General features: G+C 50.3%; 1 protein-coding gene across 4 annotated transcripts in view; it reads right to left on the bottom strand.

The window, feature by feature from the left end:
- Positions 1 to 2,373: 2,373 nt before the first annotated feature.
- Positions 2,374 to 15,395, bottom strand: part of TM9SF4 (transmembrane 9 superfamily member 4) — a 57,075-nt gene continuing 44,053 nt past the window's right edge. For all 4 annotated transcript variants that reach the window (XM_085003529.1, XM_085003530.1, XM_005672825.4 and 1 more), the window contains exons 11-18: positions 15,312 to 15,393; positions 15,142 to 15,217; positions 12,281 to 12,364; positions 10,369 to 10,544; positions 9,660 to 9,723; positions 8,357 to 8,476; positions 7,433 to 7,522; positions 2,374 to 4,308 (exon numbers count right to left, since the gene is read on the bottom strand). In XM_085003529.1, the coding sequence (XP_084859655.1) occupies positions 4,159 to 4,308; positions 7,433 to 7,522; positions 8,357 to 8,476; positions 9,660 to 9,723; positions 10,369 to 10,544; positions 12,281 to 12,364; positions 15,142 to 15,217; positions 15,312 to 15,393 (842 nt within the window). In that variant the 3' untranslated portion in view covers positions 2,374 to 4,158. The remainder of the gene's footprint in view (positions 4,309 to 7,432; positions 7,523 to 8,356; positions 8,477 to 9,659; positions 9,724 to 10,368; positions 10,545 to 12,280; positions 12,365 to 15,141; positions 15,218 to 15,311; positions 15,394 to 15,395) is intronic.

Below are 15,395 nucleotides of genomic sequence, written 5' to 3'. Positions count from 1 at the left end.
TATATATATATATATATATATATATATATATATATATATATATAGTATATTATACACTTACATTATATAAAATATGTATATTTGTATATATCTATTATTGCCAATAGGCTAAAAGTAAAAGAATGGAAAAAAGATATACTGTGCTAACATTAGTTAAAAGAAAGTGGGATTGGTGATATTAATTTCAAAGTAGATTTCAAAGCAAAGACTATCACTGGGGATAAATTCATCCAAAGGTCAATATGAAACTAACAGAGTTTCAAAATACATATAGCAAAAACAGAACCACAAGGATAAATATACACATCTGCCATTATAGTTAGGGACTGTGACACCCCTCTCTCAATTATTGATAAAACAAAGCAGGCAGAAAATTATTAAGCATATCATAGACTTGAATAACTCTATGAACCAATTTCACTTAATTGACATTTCTATAACACTCTACCCAAGAAAAGCCGAATACCCATTTTTTTCAAGTGTACATGCACTGCTTACCAAGATAGACTGTATTTTGGGCCATAAAACAAGCCTTAATAAATTTAGAAAGATTCATGTCACATAGTCTGTGCCCATTATGGTGTCTGCCCACAATAGAATTAAATTAGAAATCAGAAACAGAAATTCCTTAAAAACACAAATAGAAATTCCTTGAAAAAAAAGATCCCAGTATTTGGAAACTAAATAACATGTGAGTCAAACATGTAACCAAATGGAAATCAGAAAGTATCTTGAACTGAATGACAACGAAAACACAATGTATTAGTATTTTGTGATCTTGCTAAAGCAGTATTTAGGAAGAAATTTAGAACACCTATGTTAGAAGAAAAAATAAATAAATGACATCAGCTTTCATCTTAAGAAACTAGAATAGAGCAAATTAAAGAGTGCCATCTACTCTCACCATTCAGCACTGTATTAAGAGGTTGTAGTCAGTGCAATAAAGCAAGAAAAAGAAATAGAAGGCATCCAGATTGGAAAGGAAGAAGTAAAAAAAAATTTAACACAGACATCACGATCATCCATGTAGAATTCCACTGGGATATACAAAAAACTAAACAGGAGGGTTAAAGATCTAGCATTGCTGCAGCTGTGACTTTGATTCAATCCCTGGCCCAGGAACTTCCATGCGCCACGGGTGCAGCCAAAAAAGAAAAAAAACAAACAACAAAACAAAAATGGCTACTAGAACTAATAAATGATTTCACAAGATTTTAGGATGTAAGATCAGTACATAAAACTCAATTGGATTTTTATTTCCAGCAATGAAAAATTAGAAATTAAAAATTATTTTTATAGTGGCAGCAAAAACATGGTGCTTCAGTCGAGTACTACTGAAGCAGTCAGCTGCCATGGTACCCCTCAGCAGGCTAGCTCAACTACTGGTACTTGATAGCTTCTCTGTAAAAGGGGGCTAATAACAGAACATGCCTCAGAGGATCATACTCGAGATTGAAGGGCTAATACCTAGGAAGTGTTTTAGGGTCTGGAATACAGGAAGAATCCCGTGAATGACAACCAGCACCCTTCTTACTGAGGGTTGGCATTGGAGTGGATATAACAGGCAACTGTTGCTTTTTGCTTTGCATCTCTCGCATTGTCCTGTCATCACCCATTCCAAGTGACTCTGGTGGGGCTGAAATTCCAATACTCTTGGAGTATGCAGCCCATAAGAGTACTCTATCTTCTTAGATAGAGTGATTGGTCCAAGATGTACAAAAAGTACATCAGACCTTTCCTGGGATTTATCTATATTGAATATATTCACATAGGGAGATTATCTTTTTCTTCTGGGCTTTCTAAATTGGCTAATGTAAGCCTAGAATGATCTATGCCATGCTCTCCTTGCCTCCTCCAGAAGAGACTGTTGACCATGGGATAAAATGGCACAGAGAAAAGCACAGTGGAGAAAGGGAGAATCTTAGGGCTATCCTTTGTGTCCCTGGATCAATCTGGACCCGAAGCCAAACCACTCCTTTCCTTGATGACTTACGAGTTCATCAATACTCCTTGGGGCTTAAGGCAGTTTGACCTATGTTTCTACTACCTGCAATTGAAGGAATCTTTACATGACAGAGAAGTGAAGTGAGTGAGCAGAATATTGGACCTGGGAATCTTTTTAAAACCAGATCTCATTGCTACCAAAGCTCACGCTTGATTGCCATTTCCTACTTGTGGGACCAGGAAGACCATGTTTAGTGATTCAGTATGGAGAGGCTACGGACTCTCCCAGGAAGGGGAACAGCAATGGACTGGGCTCTAGAAAGCCTGACATGAGACCGAGCTTTGAGGGAATCCATTCGGCTCAACCCATTTGGGGAATTTGTCTCATGTCAGACCCCCGATCCCTGCAAGAGATTCAAGAGACATGACAACAGGACAATGGTATATTTATTTACAATTGGACCAAAAAAAGGCATACAGGCATTTTTTAATTAAAAATAATGATGATGATGATTAAAAAAGTCAGAAAAGTTGATGTTTGAACCCTTGATGAGGAGTCTGTTTCCCCATTCCCTCGCAAAAGAGAATCTTCTTAGGGAAAAAAAAATCCAAGATTTGAATGAATAAGACTCCATTATCATACTCTACTGCTTGGGTTCCCTTTCCTCCAATCTGACTCTTGATGGTCGCCGCTTGGCGCTGCGGAGTCACTGTGAGGCAAGGTTGAGAAGATCACTGGTTTGATTGGTAGAGCTGGTGGGGGCTGCTGGGAGAATATGGGGGGAGGTGAGGGGATGGGGTATATTCCTAGCTTAGCCAGCATCCTGAGTTTTGTCTTGTGATGGGGGTCCTAAAGGGGCTGGAGCAAGGGTGAGTGGCTGTTATTTAGACCCTAACTCCAGGGTGGGTTTGGTCTCTTGCAACTTAAGAGCAAGTATCTGTGACACACATGGGGAGGGCAGGGGTTAGGAAGAGTGGGAGCTGACGGAATGCCAGGCCTGTATATCGGCTCCTCTTTCTAACTTAGGATCCTTGCCTAATCCTGGGACTTGGGGGAGGAACAACAGAATTTACCTTCTATCTTCTCTCTCACAAGGAGAAGGCAAGGATTCTGGAGGTGGAGGGGAGGGGTCTGGCTGAAAGAGCTATGTATGGGCACTGAGGCTGGGGGATATCTGGGAGAGAAGACCTCTTTCCAGCCACCCAAACAAGGGGATCTGAGGTCCCCCAGCCTTGTCCTGCCCTAGAAGTTGGGGAGGAGAGGGCCCACCACCAGCACATTTTACAAAGAGCAGCAACCCCTGAAAGGAAGGGACTGAGGAGCAATCTTGAGGGCTGAAAACCTTCATCCCAGATACAGACACCTGGATGCTTGGCTTGGCTCTGGAAGTACTAGGCCCCAGATCCAGGGTTTCTTGGCACGAAGACAGTTCATTGCAAGTCTCTCCTCTGGTCCAGCAAACTCTTGCTTCTCTGAGCAGGGGTGATTCCTGCTGTCCTGGGGCTTGTGGCACTCAGTACTTCGGAGGGGTTTCCTTGGAGGAATCAAGACTTGGGCTTGCTCCAGTGACAAGATGACCAGAGGCCTGGTGGGAAGCCCCGCCTCCAGCAGCCCTGGGAGGAGGCTGGGGGAGAGAGAAGAGGGAGGGGAAGGGGCTGGAAGAGGCTGACTGCCACTGAGGATGCATGTCCGGGCTAGAGCTGTGCTTTGTTGCGGCATCAATGGCGAGGATGGGCAGTGAGAGGCTCCAAAACCTCACTGAAGCCCTGGCATTTCCTCTTCCAGTTAGTCGGGGGTGGCCAACAGCCCTGAGGAACTGAGGTGGAGACAGTGACCAGAACCCAGTGTCTTGGTGGATTTATCCATCCTGGATCCATTTGTTTAAAAAAAACTAAGGGAAAAACCCCAAACCAAAAATAAACCTGAATAAACAGGTCTGAGAGCTCCTGTTCGAGGGAACTTTCTTAGCACTGAAGAAAAACAACCCACAAAAAAACTCATCCCCCACAGAACCATTTTAAGATGATGAAGAAAAATGCAAGATTTATCTACAGGCCCTCCCGCCCCCCACGTAGCCCCAGGATCCAGGAACACTGTGCCAGGAGTTACATTCCAAACGAGCAGGAGTTATTTTATTTTACGTGCCTGCAGTTCCCCACGCAGGGTGGCTTCCTGTCCGTGGATGGAGTGGGCTGGGCTATGGTCCACCCCCATCAGTCTATCTTCACAGCAGCGTAGATCTTGCGGACAAACATGTAGGCTGCATAAAAGCCGATGGTGCCCGTGAGGAGCCAGAAGGACAGGACCATGAGGGCCGTGTAGCCAAAGTAGAGAAGAGAGGGAATGAACTCCACGATGTCCAGCTAGGCACGGCCGGGGAGAGAAGGGGGGAGATGCTTAGTGCCCACTTGCTGTGGCCAACTGAGTGCCCCCCACCTTCTCACTGATCTTGTGGTGAAGCTGAAGACTGGCAAGGGGAAGGGGCTTGCCCCAGGTGGGCAGCGAGGGCTGGACAGGGCTCACAACCACGGTAAACTGCCCTGGATGCTCACGACCACCGTGTGGGTTATCAGTCCATTGTACAGATGGGGAACAGTTACACACCTAGGAAGTAGAAGGAGCTGGGATCTGAACCCAGGGCTAGAGAGCTAGGAGCCCGAGGCCCAACACCAGTGACCCAGGCTATTTCTTGTGGGGGTAAGAGGGAGTGGGAGTCTTCCGGGGAGGGGGTGCGGCTGGGAGTTCACTCGGAGACAGGGCTGACCTCAGGGGCCAGTGCCAGAAAGATGTAGGCAGGAATGGCACCAGCTGTCACTTCTTCACCCTCCACAGTCCCCAAAACACTACAGTGACACTCCTGGATGGCTGGAATGCAAGAAGTAGGGGGAAGAGAGGTGTCTAGGGCTCCCGGCTTCAGGACCAGAGAGACACCACGAGCCTCCTGAGGGCGCTCTGTGACCTGTGTTAATATCTCATAGGGATTTTGGCCTTGGAGCACTTGGGCTCCTGTGCAGGGTTCTGAGGCCTGGGCAGGGATGCTAGGGAATCTGCAGTGTGGCAGTGTTTCCTGGTCCAAGTGGAGCTCATCTCAAACCCTGGTTATCAAGACCTGCCCAGCCCACCAAGGAATGAGTTGGGCTTATTCCAGGGCTCAGGGACAGATACATGGTCATAAAACACCAGGAGCCCAGAAGAAAACAAGGGCCACAGTTTGAAACTGTCTCCCTAAAGTCGAGTATTTTCAAACTGGGGTCCAAGGCCATGTTTTCTGGTTCAACCACCCCTCTCCTTTAATGAGGCTTCTTGTGGCTGAAGATGGGGTGAGGGTGATGTGGGGAGGGTGGGGGACAGGGCAGTGAGTGGTAAACCCAGTGGGAAACCCGGGAAAGGGATGAGGCAAAAGGCAGCACTGGAAAGTTCCTTGGAGTTTAGATAGGCCAAGACTATCATTTTTACAGACAGGGCTCTGGGGCTGGAGGAAGTCTGAAGAACAGAGAAAACTGGGGCAGGAGCAGGAAGGGCAGGGGGCTGAGATGTGACCTTTGGGTAGACAGCTATGGTAGCTGGGTTTTGTTAACCCAGCACTGTCTCCTGTTTTCCTTCTTCCCAGTGTCTCGAGTACCCACTCCCTACTGGGGCTGTCAGGCCTAACACCAAACCTGAAACAGTCAATCAGAGTACGCCATTCTCCTGGACGTGAGGAAGAGTGAGGGATACATGTATTCGGGGCCAATGAGCATCTGTCTTCCCTGAGATTGATAACATGAAGGCAGAGGAAAGACATTCTTTTAGCTCTAGGGCTGCAAAGCTAAGGAGACACACTAGGGTTGCCACTGGCCATCTTTCTACTTTTGGAAAGATCCTGCTTGCACACTGAAGCCAGTAAAACACACACAAAGCTGAGGTATAAAAACAGAGCTTTGATACCGTCTTAGCTGCTGGATCTAACCAAGCCTGGAGCGTGAAGCTGCTGGATCTAACCAAGCAACTTCTTAAACTTACATCAGCCATAACATTCTCTTTTTTGCTTAAGCCAGCCGGAACTGGGTTTTGGTCAGTTTCCATTCAAAACAGTTCTGATTAATATGGGCTGTAGAGAAGGGAAATAGATTTGTTCTGCAGGATTCCAGGAATAAGACTATGGTCTGAAGACAGAAGTTACAGGGATGAAGATTTCAGTGAGGCATTCCCGTCGTGGCTCAGCGGTTAACAAACCTGACTAGCATCCATGAGGACTCGGGTTCGATCTTTGGCCTCGCTCAGTGGTTTAAGGATCCGGCATTGCCATGAGCTGTGGTGTAGGTTGCAGACATGGCTCAGATCCAGTGCTGCTGTGGCTGTGGCGTAGGCTGGCTGCTCCAGGTCTGATTTGACCCCTAGCCTGGGAACCTCCGTATGCTGCGGGTGTGGCCCTAAAAAGGCAAAACAAACAAACAAAGATTTCAGTGAGAAGTAAGGAAAAACCTTGATAATGACAGGACCAATTCAAAGAGAATGGGAGCAGCAGGATGTGCTCAGCAAGCTTTTTCTGAAAGGGCCAGATTATAAACAGTTTAGGCCAGGTGGCCTCTGTCAAAACTACTCCACTCTGTCATTGTAATGTAAAAGCAGCCGTGACCACATGTAAATGAACAAGCATGGCCTTGTGCCTGTAAAACTTTGTTTAGAGAAACAGGCCTACTGGCCCATGGGCTACAGTTGGCTGAGCCCTCAGCTAGTAGGATCACTTGCTGGGATGGCTGGAGAAGAGGGCAGAGTCAGCAAACTGGAGGCAGGACTGGAGCATCTCACTCAATGATCCGGATAGTCTTTTCAAACCTCACGTTTTTGGGAGAGGGAATTCAGAGCTTCTACCTTCTGACCTATGACTCTAGTGTGGAAATACACCCTGGTTTATAAGCATAGGACTGGTTGCTCTGGGGCTTTGGAGACCTCAGACTCCTCTCAATGGCCTGTCTGGTTTATGTATGATGCACACACCTACAAACCTGCTCGGGGGAACTGTCTGCATTCTTACTCAGGCCACTCTTTGGGGCAGTGAGCTCTGTGAATACAGCTGAGCTCCTACATCTGAGCGCTAAAGGCTATTGCAGCACTTCCTGCTTCTATCTTTATTAACTCTTCTCACTCATTCTGTTCTCGCACGTGACTGTCCCTTTTCTCCCTTGCTTCTTGAAGTGAACACCGTCTTAGTCTCTCTTACTTCCTCTTAAAAACCCTGTAAGGTGATGTACTTCCTTTGAGTTCCGCTGTGGCTGTGTCTCACAGGTTTTGCCTGCAATACTCTCATTGTCATTTATCCCAAAGGCTTCTGCCACCAAACATACTCTTTTTCCAGAAAACATGCATGTTTTAAGAGCAGGAACAGTGCTAGAATGGCCCGTTATTGGTAAAAAAAGATTAAGACACTTGGGGTTCCCCCCAGCACCCCTCTCTCCCCAGTCCTGCCCTGAAAGGGTTAGGGGGCTCCTTCATACAGGGTAGTACCTTGTTTACAAAATAAAAGATGGCATAGACCAGCACATAGAACGCGGATCCCCCAGACACTAGGAAATTCCTCCACCACCAGCGGTAATCCTGAGGAGGAAACAGAGAAGGGTCATCACTGTCTCCAGGCAGAACCTCTTCCCCAAGTTTCACAACAGCTAAAGACCCTGGCTGGGTAAGCACTGTCATGTCTGGGGCGATGAGAAGGTTTTATACCTTGACTGTGATGGTGACTGCACAACTGTATGCGCTTCTGAAAACTTACAAAACTATAGACTTAAAAGGGTGAACTTCACTGTTTATAAATTATATCTCTATTAAAAAAATCAACCACAAGCAAAAGAACAGTATTAACAACAACTAACATTCCTTGAGCAAATGCTCACCACGTGCTGGGTACTGTTCTGAGTGCTCTATGGGAATTGGCTCACTGGGTCCTTGAGCAGCCCTCTGAGTTAGGTCCTGCTGCTGCCCTGTCCCGGGAGCAGGAATGAAAGGCAGAGGGAGGTTAAGCGATGGCCCCAGGGCCAGGGCTCCTAATGGAGGAGCCAGGGTTTCAGCTCAGGCTCTCTGTCCCAGAGCCCTTGTTCTGCCTGCTCTGTCAAGAGCTAGTCCCCTGCTGGAGGCCAGGTCACCCACTCTGCTAAGCTACAGAAGGCCACTACTGGAGCAGACTCAGTACTGACAAATCTACTGTCACCAAGTTGCGGTGACTTCCCCACATGACAATGGTGACAGGTAGGGATCACGAACTCTCGTCTACAGCCGAACAAATGGAGGCTCGGAGAAAGGAAGTGATGTACTTGCACAAGACTTCCGAGCCAGGAGGGGCGGGACCACATGGGAAACCCAGGCAGCCTCAGGGACCCATTCAATGCTGGACCCAGCTCCCCAACCCCCAACCGCTGGCCCCGTTCCCCTCACCTCTGCACACAGCTGGAAGTACACCATGACGATGCTGATTTGCGAACAGGACACCACCAGGATAATGAAGACGAGGAACAGGAAGCCGAAGAGGTAATAGAATTGATTCTCCCAGATGGCCTGCAGATATGCCACAGCTGGCCTTCAGCTAGCCCGCCTCCACCCAGCTGCCCCCCCCTCCCTGGCTCTCCCTGCCTGTGCTTGGGATGCCATCCCTTAATCAGGACTGGCATGCCATCCGTCACCAGGGCAGGAGACACCACCATGACCCCACTGGGTCCTGTGGGCCTGGCTTGTGGCTCTGACGGACCGCTCCCTGGAGCAGAGGATGAGCCACGCTGTTGCTAGGTTGGCCCTGGGGCGTGTCTGATCCTGAGACAGGCAGGCCCCAGCCTGAACCCCAGCGGCCTGCGGAAAATAACGAATCCCATCCCAATCGAAATGACATAGCAGCCAGCTCTAGCTGGGACAGCTCACCATGTGCCAGGCACAGTGCTACATGCTTTATGTGCATCTCCACATGTCAGCCTATGAAAGAGTGGCATTTTACAGTGAAGGAAGTCAAGGCTCAGAGAGGCCAGGGATTGGCCCAGAATAGAAGTGGCCTCCCTGGGCAAGCAGCCAACCTGTCCTCTGATCCTTTACCTAGGCAGGGCTAGGTGGGTGAGAGGGGGGCAGCAGGGAGGGGCTGGACCACTCTAAAGGAGCAAATGCTTGTCCAGCACTGACTTAGTGGAAGGCCCTCTCTCTGCTGGGTAGCTTTAGATGGCTCCGAAGAACCCTTCTGCCAACTTTCATCTTGGCACCTCTGGGAGAGGGGTAATCATTACAGCAGCAGCTACAAAGTAACAAGCATTTTTCCTGAATGCCCAGCGCTGTGCCTTTTATAGACATTCTATCACGTTCCAGCCTCACAATGATCCTGAGAATTGGGCATCATTCCCCGCACTTTGCTAGAAGTTTGGCAAAATGGATAAAGACGTGGAGGGACCCGGAAATCAAGGCAGATGCAAAAATGATATATTAATAATGGTGGTGACCGATTACAATATTACTAGAGCAGCTACTCACTGAGCCCTTCCCACACCAGAACCTGTACACACAGCACATCGCACTTAACCTTCCAAGCTGTCCTGAGAGGCAGGATTGCTACCCTAATTTAGGGCGAAGAATGAGGGCTCTGAGAGGTTAAAAGGCCTGTCTGAGATTTCATAGGCAGAAGAGGCAGAGCACCTAAGCGGGGGATTAGGGACCAGACAGTGTAGGGGACAGTGAGGACTGGGGAGCAGGTAGCAATACTTACACTGAAGATGAAGAAAAGCTCGATGAACATGGCGCCGAAGGGCAGGATCCCTGCCATGAGAATGCTGCAGAGAACGGGAGGGTTAACACTGCTGGGAGACCTGGGCCACGGGATGCTTCGGGCTCCTGCTTGAGCCAGCACAAATGAGAGCACTGTGGTTCTAATTCTTGCAGCATGCCTTTGTACCACTATTGCCTCAGAGGTAGATATCATTTCCCCCATTTTACAGGTGGGGAAACTGAGGTACAGAGAGGTGGGGTGACTTGCTCAAGGTCCAAGGTGGTCTTGCCAGATCCCAGCCACACCTGTGACTTACACCACAGCTCACGGCAACGCTGGATACTTAACCCACCAAGCAGGGTCAGGAATTGACCCTGCATCCTTGCAGATATTAGTCGAGTTCATTACCATTGAGCCATGACGGAAACTGCAAGGTCCAAGGTAGTCTTAACCTGTCTCACTGCACCTTCCCACCCTGCCCCCTTCCCTGGCCAACACCAAGTCTGGCTACAACTTGGTCCTCTTTGTCTTGGAGTGAAGCTAAGCTTTCCCGAAGTTGACTAGAGCCCAACGGGGCTGCAGGAGCACCTGTCCCAGCACCCGTGGGGGGAAGGTACCCTCATCCACGTCTTTCTGAGGAGATGGCTCAGGGGAGTGTTGGCCTTGCCTACTCCTGAAGCCCCCTGCCTGGCCCCTGCTGGAGACTCACCCCACAAATCGGTTCATGTACCACCGCTGCTCGGGGATCTGCCGGGGAATCTGGTTGGTACGCACGGGGTTGTCATATGGCTGCTTCCGGAAGCCGAAGTAGTAGCCCAGGTAGACGAGGGGCAGGGAGATCCCGAACCACATGCACAGCAGGGCCACCATGGTGGGGAAGGGCACCTGTGGGCACAGCACCATGAGGCTCCTCCAGCCCTGAAGCCCAAGTGGGGAGGGGGAGGGGGACCTCCTGGGCCCCAGGGCAGGAGGGACACAGCAGGACCAGACTGGTGGAGAAAGTCCTGCAGACACGCTCCCCACAGGCTACTGGCCAGAGGGACCTGGGGCTGTCCCCTCGGAAAAGCAGAGGGCAGATGGAGGACCAGCTGAGCAGGGCATCCTGCAGGAGCTTGTCACCAGGGAGGATGGGGGGAAAGAACAAGGAAAGAAGGACTGAGAGCACGAAGGGGGAACAAAGGGCCAGAATGAAGGGAAAAAAGAGAACTGCACAAATAGTGTGCTCCCAGTTTTGTTCAGTGAAAACACCACGATCTACACTAAGTGAAAAAAGATATAAAACTGTGTGTACAAGACTCCACTTTAATAAAAACACCCCAATACTTACATATAAATGTGCCTAAAGGCACAAAAAGTTGCACTTTCTCAGACGGGGTAGGGGGATTAGAACTGACTTTTCATTTTGTTCTTTAATCCCAGTTTTACCTTTTTATAAGACTTGTGCAAATGGAATGAATTAACATTTGCAGAGTGCTTAGAACAGTACTTATTCCAAAGTAAGCACTACATAAATGTTTGCTTTTATAATTTAAAAATTATATATCTAAAGCTAGGTAAAAAGTCTGTAAAAACATGCAAAAGATCTACAATAACTCCCCCCCCCCCTTTTTGGTCTTTTTTTAGGGCCGCACCCACAGCACACGGAGGGTCCCAGGCTAGGGGTCAAATGAGAGCTGCAGCCCCTGGCCTACACCACAGCCACTGCGACGCAGGATCCGAGCTATGTCTGCGAGCTACATCACAGCTCACAGCAACGCTGGATCCTTAACCTACTGAGTGAGGCCAAGGATCAAACCCTCGTCCTCATGGATACTAGATGGGTTCGTTTCCACTAGCCACAATGGAAACTCCCAACATTAACTCTTCTGTACCTTCCTTTCCAAAATATCTACAATGACTGTTTATAATGAGCAGTTGGTAATTTGGAGAAAAATGTTGGGAGAGAGAGAAGGGAGACAAGTATAAAAAAGAGGAAGTGGGAGGAAGAATATGTCCCTGTCTTTTCTGAGGGCAGCTCCCTGGATTGCTGGGAAGAACGCAGTCCTTGGGCAGCCTGGACTGGAAACTTCACCCAAGGATCTTCAGCAGGTACTGGCAGGTGGAGGGGAGGTGGCTCTATCTGCTGAGGCTGCGATGGCCAATGCCTGTCCCACCCTGACCGCCACCCTGCTAATCTGACCCCGTCTCCCATCCCCAATTGAGTCTACAATCCTGCGTGATGACTGGAGCTGGCAGGCTCCCCACTCTGAGGATAGACCTCCCATGGGGGCTGTGGCTGAGCTCGGGGCACGCGGGGAGGAGAGCCCTGCTTGGGGATACTGACTAATAAAGTCATACTAGGCAGCTTTCCCTTGGGTGAGACAAAGGGAGATTCCCCACTTGGCCCCTGGACCGTGGAAAGCTCCCTTTAGAGAAGTGAACTTTGGTCAGCTGTTTGAAAGGGCCCACAGGAAGGTCAGGGCAGAAGGACACACAGGGCTGGGGAAACCCCGGCCAGTCCTCACCCCCAGGGCTGGGAACAGACCTCTGGGGACTCAGAAAAGGGAAGGAAATGGCAGGAAGTGACCTGTGGGAGTGGGCCTGAGCTCAGCTGGCCCTCCCTTGCCGGGGAGGGCACTTACCGCTCCTGACGAATGCTTTCCCCAGATGAAGCAATTCAACACGAAGCAGATGCCGAAAACCACGCCAGGGTACAGTGTCGCCGTCTAGGAGGAGAGAGACCAGGCTGGGGAGCTACATCTGTGTAGCACCCACCTGCCCCGTCGAGGCTCCCAGACTGGAGGTTCTCAAGCCCTCCTTGTCTTGCAGGACTCAGCTCAAGGAAAATCCCTTCCACAAAGCATTCCCTGACCTGACTAGGCAAGCCTCCTGCTCTCTGTCCTTTTAACTCCCTGAGCCACCCCCTCCTTGTCCTCACCCGAGTTTGTAATCACAGCTGATGTCACCTGGTCAGTGTCACCTACCCCACAGCTATAAATAAGCTCTTGGGAGGACCATGTTCTGCTTATGACTGTGCTCCCAGCACTTAGAACAGTTGTGCTCAATAAGCATTTGGTGAAGATGACCAAGTAAAACTTTACAAAGCATGAATGCCGGGGCCCCCATCCAAATTGTCTAGCGTGGAGGGTAGGCTTTAACTGGGATTTAGGGGTGGTGGGCGCTGGCCTCCACACACATCATCTCACCTAATCCTGCTGCCCCCCAGATGGGAAGGACTGTCATTATCCCTTTTAAACAAGACACTGAGACCCAGTAATGTTAAATACCCCTACCCCAACTTCACACAGTCTGTTAAGGGGTTCAGAGGTTCCAACCCAGGCATCCTGATTGCAGAGCCCCGCTCCTAACCCCTGCAGTGTATTCCACCCAGTCAAGATCTCTGGGGCTGGGGCGCGGGCATGGGGAGCCAAAGCCCTAGACCTGCAGTTAAGCCTCCTCCACCAATGCGGCTGTCTGAGCATCCAGGACGGTCACTGATCACGATGCCTGAGCCTCCCTGCAATCTGGCTCTTGGCCTTGCGGCCAGCTTTACCTTTGGCCCCAAGCCGCCCACACCCAGTAACTAGCCACTGCTCTACCATGTCCCTGAACCCAGGCCTTATGTAGGTAAAGTCACTGACATCTCAGGTATCTGCCTCCTGGGTGCCAAGGCTGAGCCAGCAGCCTTCCATCCACACGACAACCTGAGAGGTGGGTACAACCAGCTCCCACTGGAGAGATGGGGAAACCAAGGCTCAGAGGGCTGGTCAAGGTTCCAATCAAGGTAACAACAGAGCCAGGAGTGAGATTTAGGAGATTCCAGAACCTCAGGCCTCCCTGATGGCTGCTTCCATCCAACTGAAACCCTCTTCCTCCAAGACCCAGCTCAAATGTCACTTCCCCTCTTCCTATCTTCCTGTTTTACTCTGCTGTGTAGCAGGGAATTCCTCATCTGTCTTCCTTCTTGGCTAAAATTTATGGACTGGGCACTGTGCTAGATACCAGGAAGAACATGAAAAAACTTCAGACCCAGAAATGGAGAACCACAGACACTGGCATTCGTTGTAGATATGAGGCTCTGCCCAGGCTCCTCTGCCAAGGAGGACACTGAAGTCAGAATGGGGGAGGGAGGGAGGGTGTCCCAGGAGCTAAGACTTAAAGAGGCTGGAGGGGAGCAGAGCACTCATACGCCTGCACAGCCGTGGCTGCAGCAGGTGCCTGCCTGTGGAGGGAGGCAGGGCACACCATGGAGGGTTGGAACCCTGCTGGAAACCTGGGGTCCTTGGATAGGCAAGAGGCAAATACGCCTAAACCCAGGCTAGAGTCTTGGGGATGGAGATGGGAGGGAATTCATGCCACTTGAGGTGTGAGGGGAGGCGGAGCACTTGGGAGGAGGCGGAAGGGAGCCACCCAGGTGTCTGCCTTGCAGGCCTGGGTGGGTGATGGTGCCACTGGATGCAGAGAGAGGTCTGGGACAGAGAGAAGAGGTTTGCCTTGGGACTGCAGAGGGAGACCCTAGAAGGTTTCTAGTGGGAGGCCTCCCGGGGGGGAGGGGGGGGCTGGGTTTACAGTTCTGTAGATCCCCCTCTCTAAGCACACAGTGGCCTGGGAAAAGTGCCTGATGAATTCAAGAATTCAGTAAACTTTTTTGATCCTTCCAGAACAATCACCGTCATAGCTCTTCTATACTGAGGGCGTTTAAGTCAGAACGGGGGAGGGAAGGAGGGTGTCCCTGATGCTAAGACTTACTAAGTGCCAGGATATCAGCCAGAGCAGGGATATGCTGAGCTCCCCTGGGCCTTCAGTAGCCAGGAGGACGGTTTCAGAAGGCCAGGTTTAGAGGCTTCTCTGATTTGGTACCAGGGGTTACCCTGGTCCTCTAAGGGCTCACTTGCTCTGGGAGAAGGGGTTCGGGGCTCCCGGAAGACAGGGTCAACTCCCAGGTGGCCTCTGGCTCCTATGGTCCTTTCTGCTGCCAAGAACTCTCCTCGTCACCAGGAGGACAGAGAACCCCAGGAGCTGACCTTACTGAAGAGGAATGGACGCACCAAAGTCTGGAAAACAGGCTGACAGGGACATGGGGCCTGGCCTGTCCCGGTGCTGGCAGGTAACTCTCTCTTTATACCACTGGGCAGGGTGTTCTCCCAGCAGCCCTGCTGTTAGGTTTTGACTTTAAACTTTGACACCTGGGCTTGGTGCCTAAATCCTACTATTCTGAATCCCCTATTTCTTCTTGTACTTGAGCCATGGGACAATGTAGGCTAAACCCACCTAAGTTCAATTCCTTTTTTGCACAGATGCGGCAACTAAGGCCTTGAGGGGTCAGTGCCTGTGGGTAAGAGCCCAGTGCTTCCAGCCCTTGCGTGTGTTCCTGCCCCCCACCAGGCTGCTACTCAGCCTCTGACCCAAACCCCCACCAGCACCTGCCCACACTGCTCCTGAGGAGCCCAGAAGGAAGCTTCTCGGTTCCCACCAACACCGGGAGGAGGTACAGGACACTTACACAGAAGGCTCCTTTCTTCCACCGATGGCCTTTTAGAGTGCGGTACAGACGGCCGGCGGAAAATCCACCAAACACCCTGTGGGGAAACGGCAGGGATCCACACCAAGGAGACCTGTTAGTGAGGCGCAGGTGATTTGTGCCAGCCCCGGGGCCCGCTCAGACACACCTACCCCATGAACATGAAGAGGAAGCAGGCTGTGGTCATGAGAGCTCCCCGGCTAGAGGGTGACAGCATCCCAAGCATGGCCACAACT

This window comes from Sus scrofa, chromosome 17 (assembly GCF_054392235.1).
Source record: "Sus scrofa isolate SSC_HxYL_T2T_F1_AM1 chromosome 17, Sscrofa_HxYL_maternal_Yorkshire_Landrace_v2.0, whole genome shotgun sequence".
NCBI lineage: Eukaryota > Metazoa > Chordata > Mammalia > Artiodactyla > Suidae > Sus > Sus scrofa.
The sequence above is the reverse complement of the archived record's forward strand: the minus strand, read 5'-3'. Positions and strand labels throughout refer to the sequence as shown.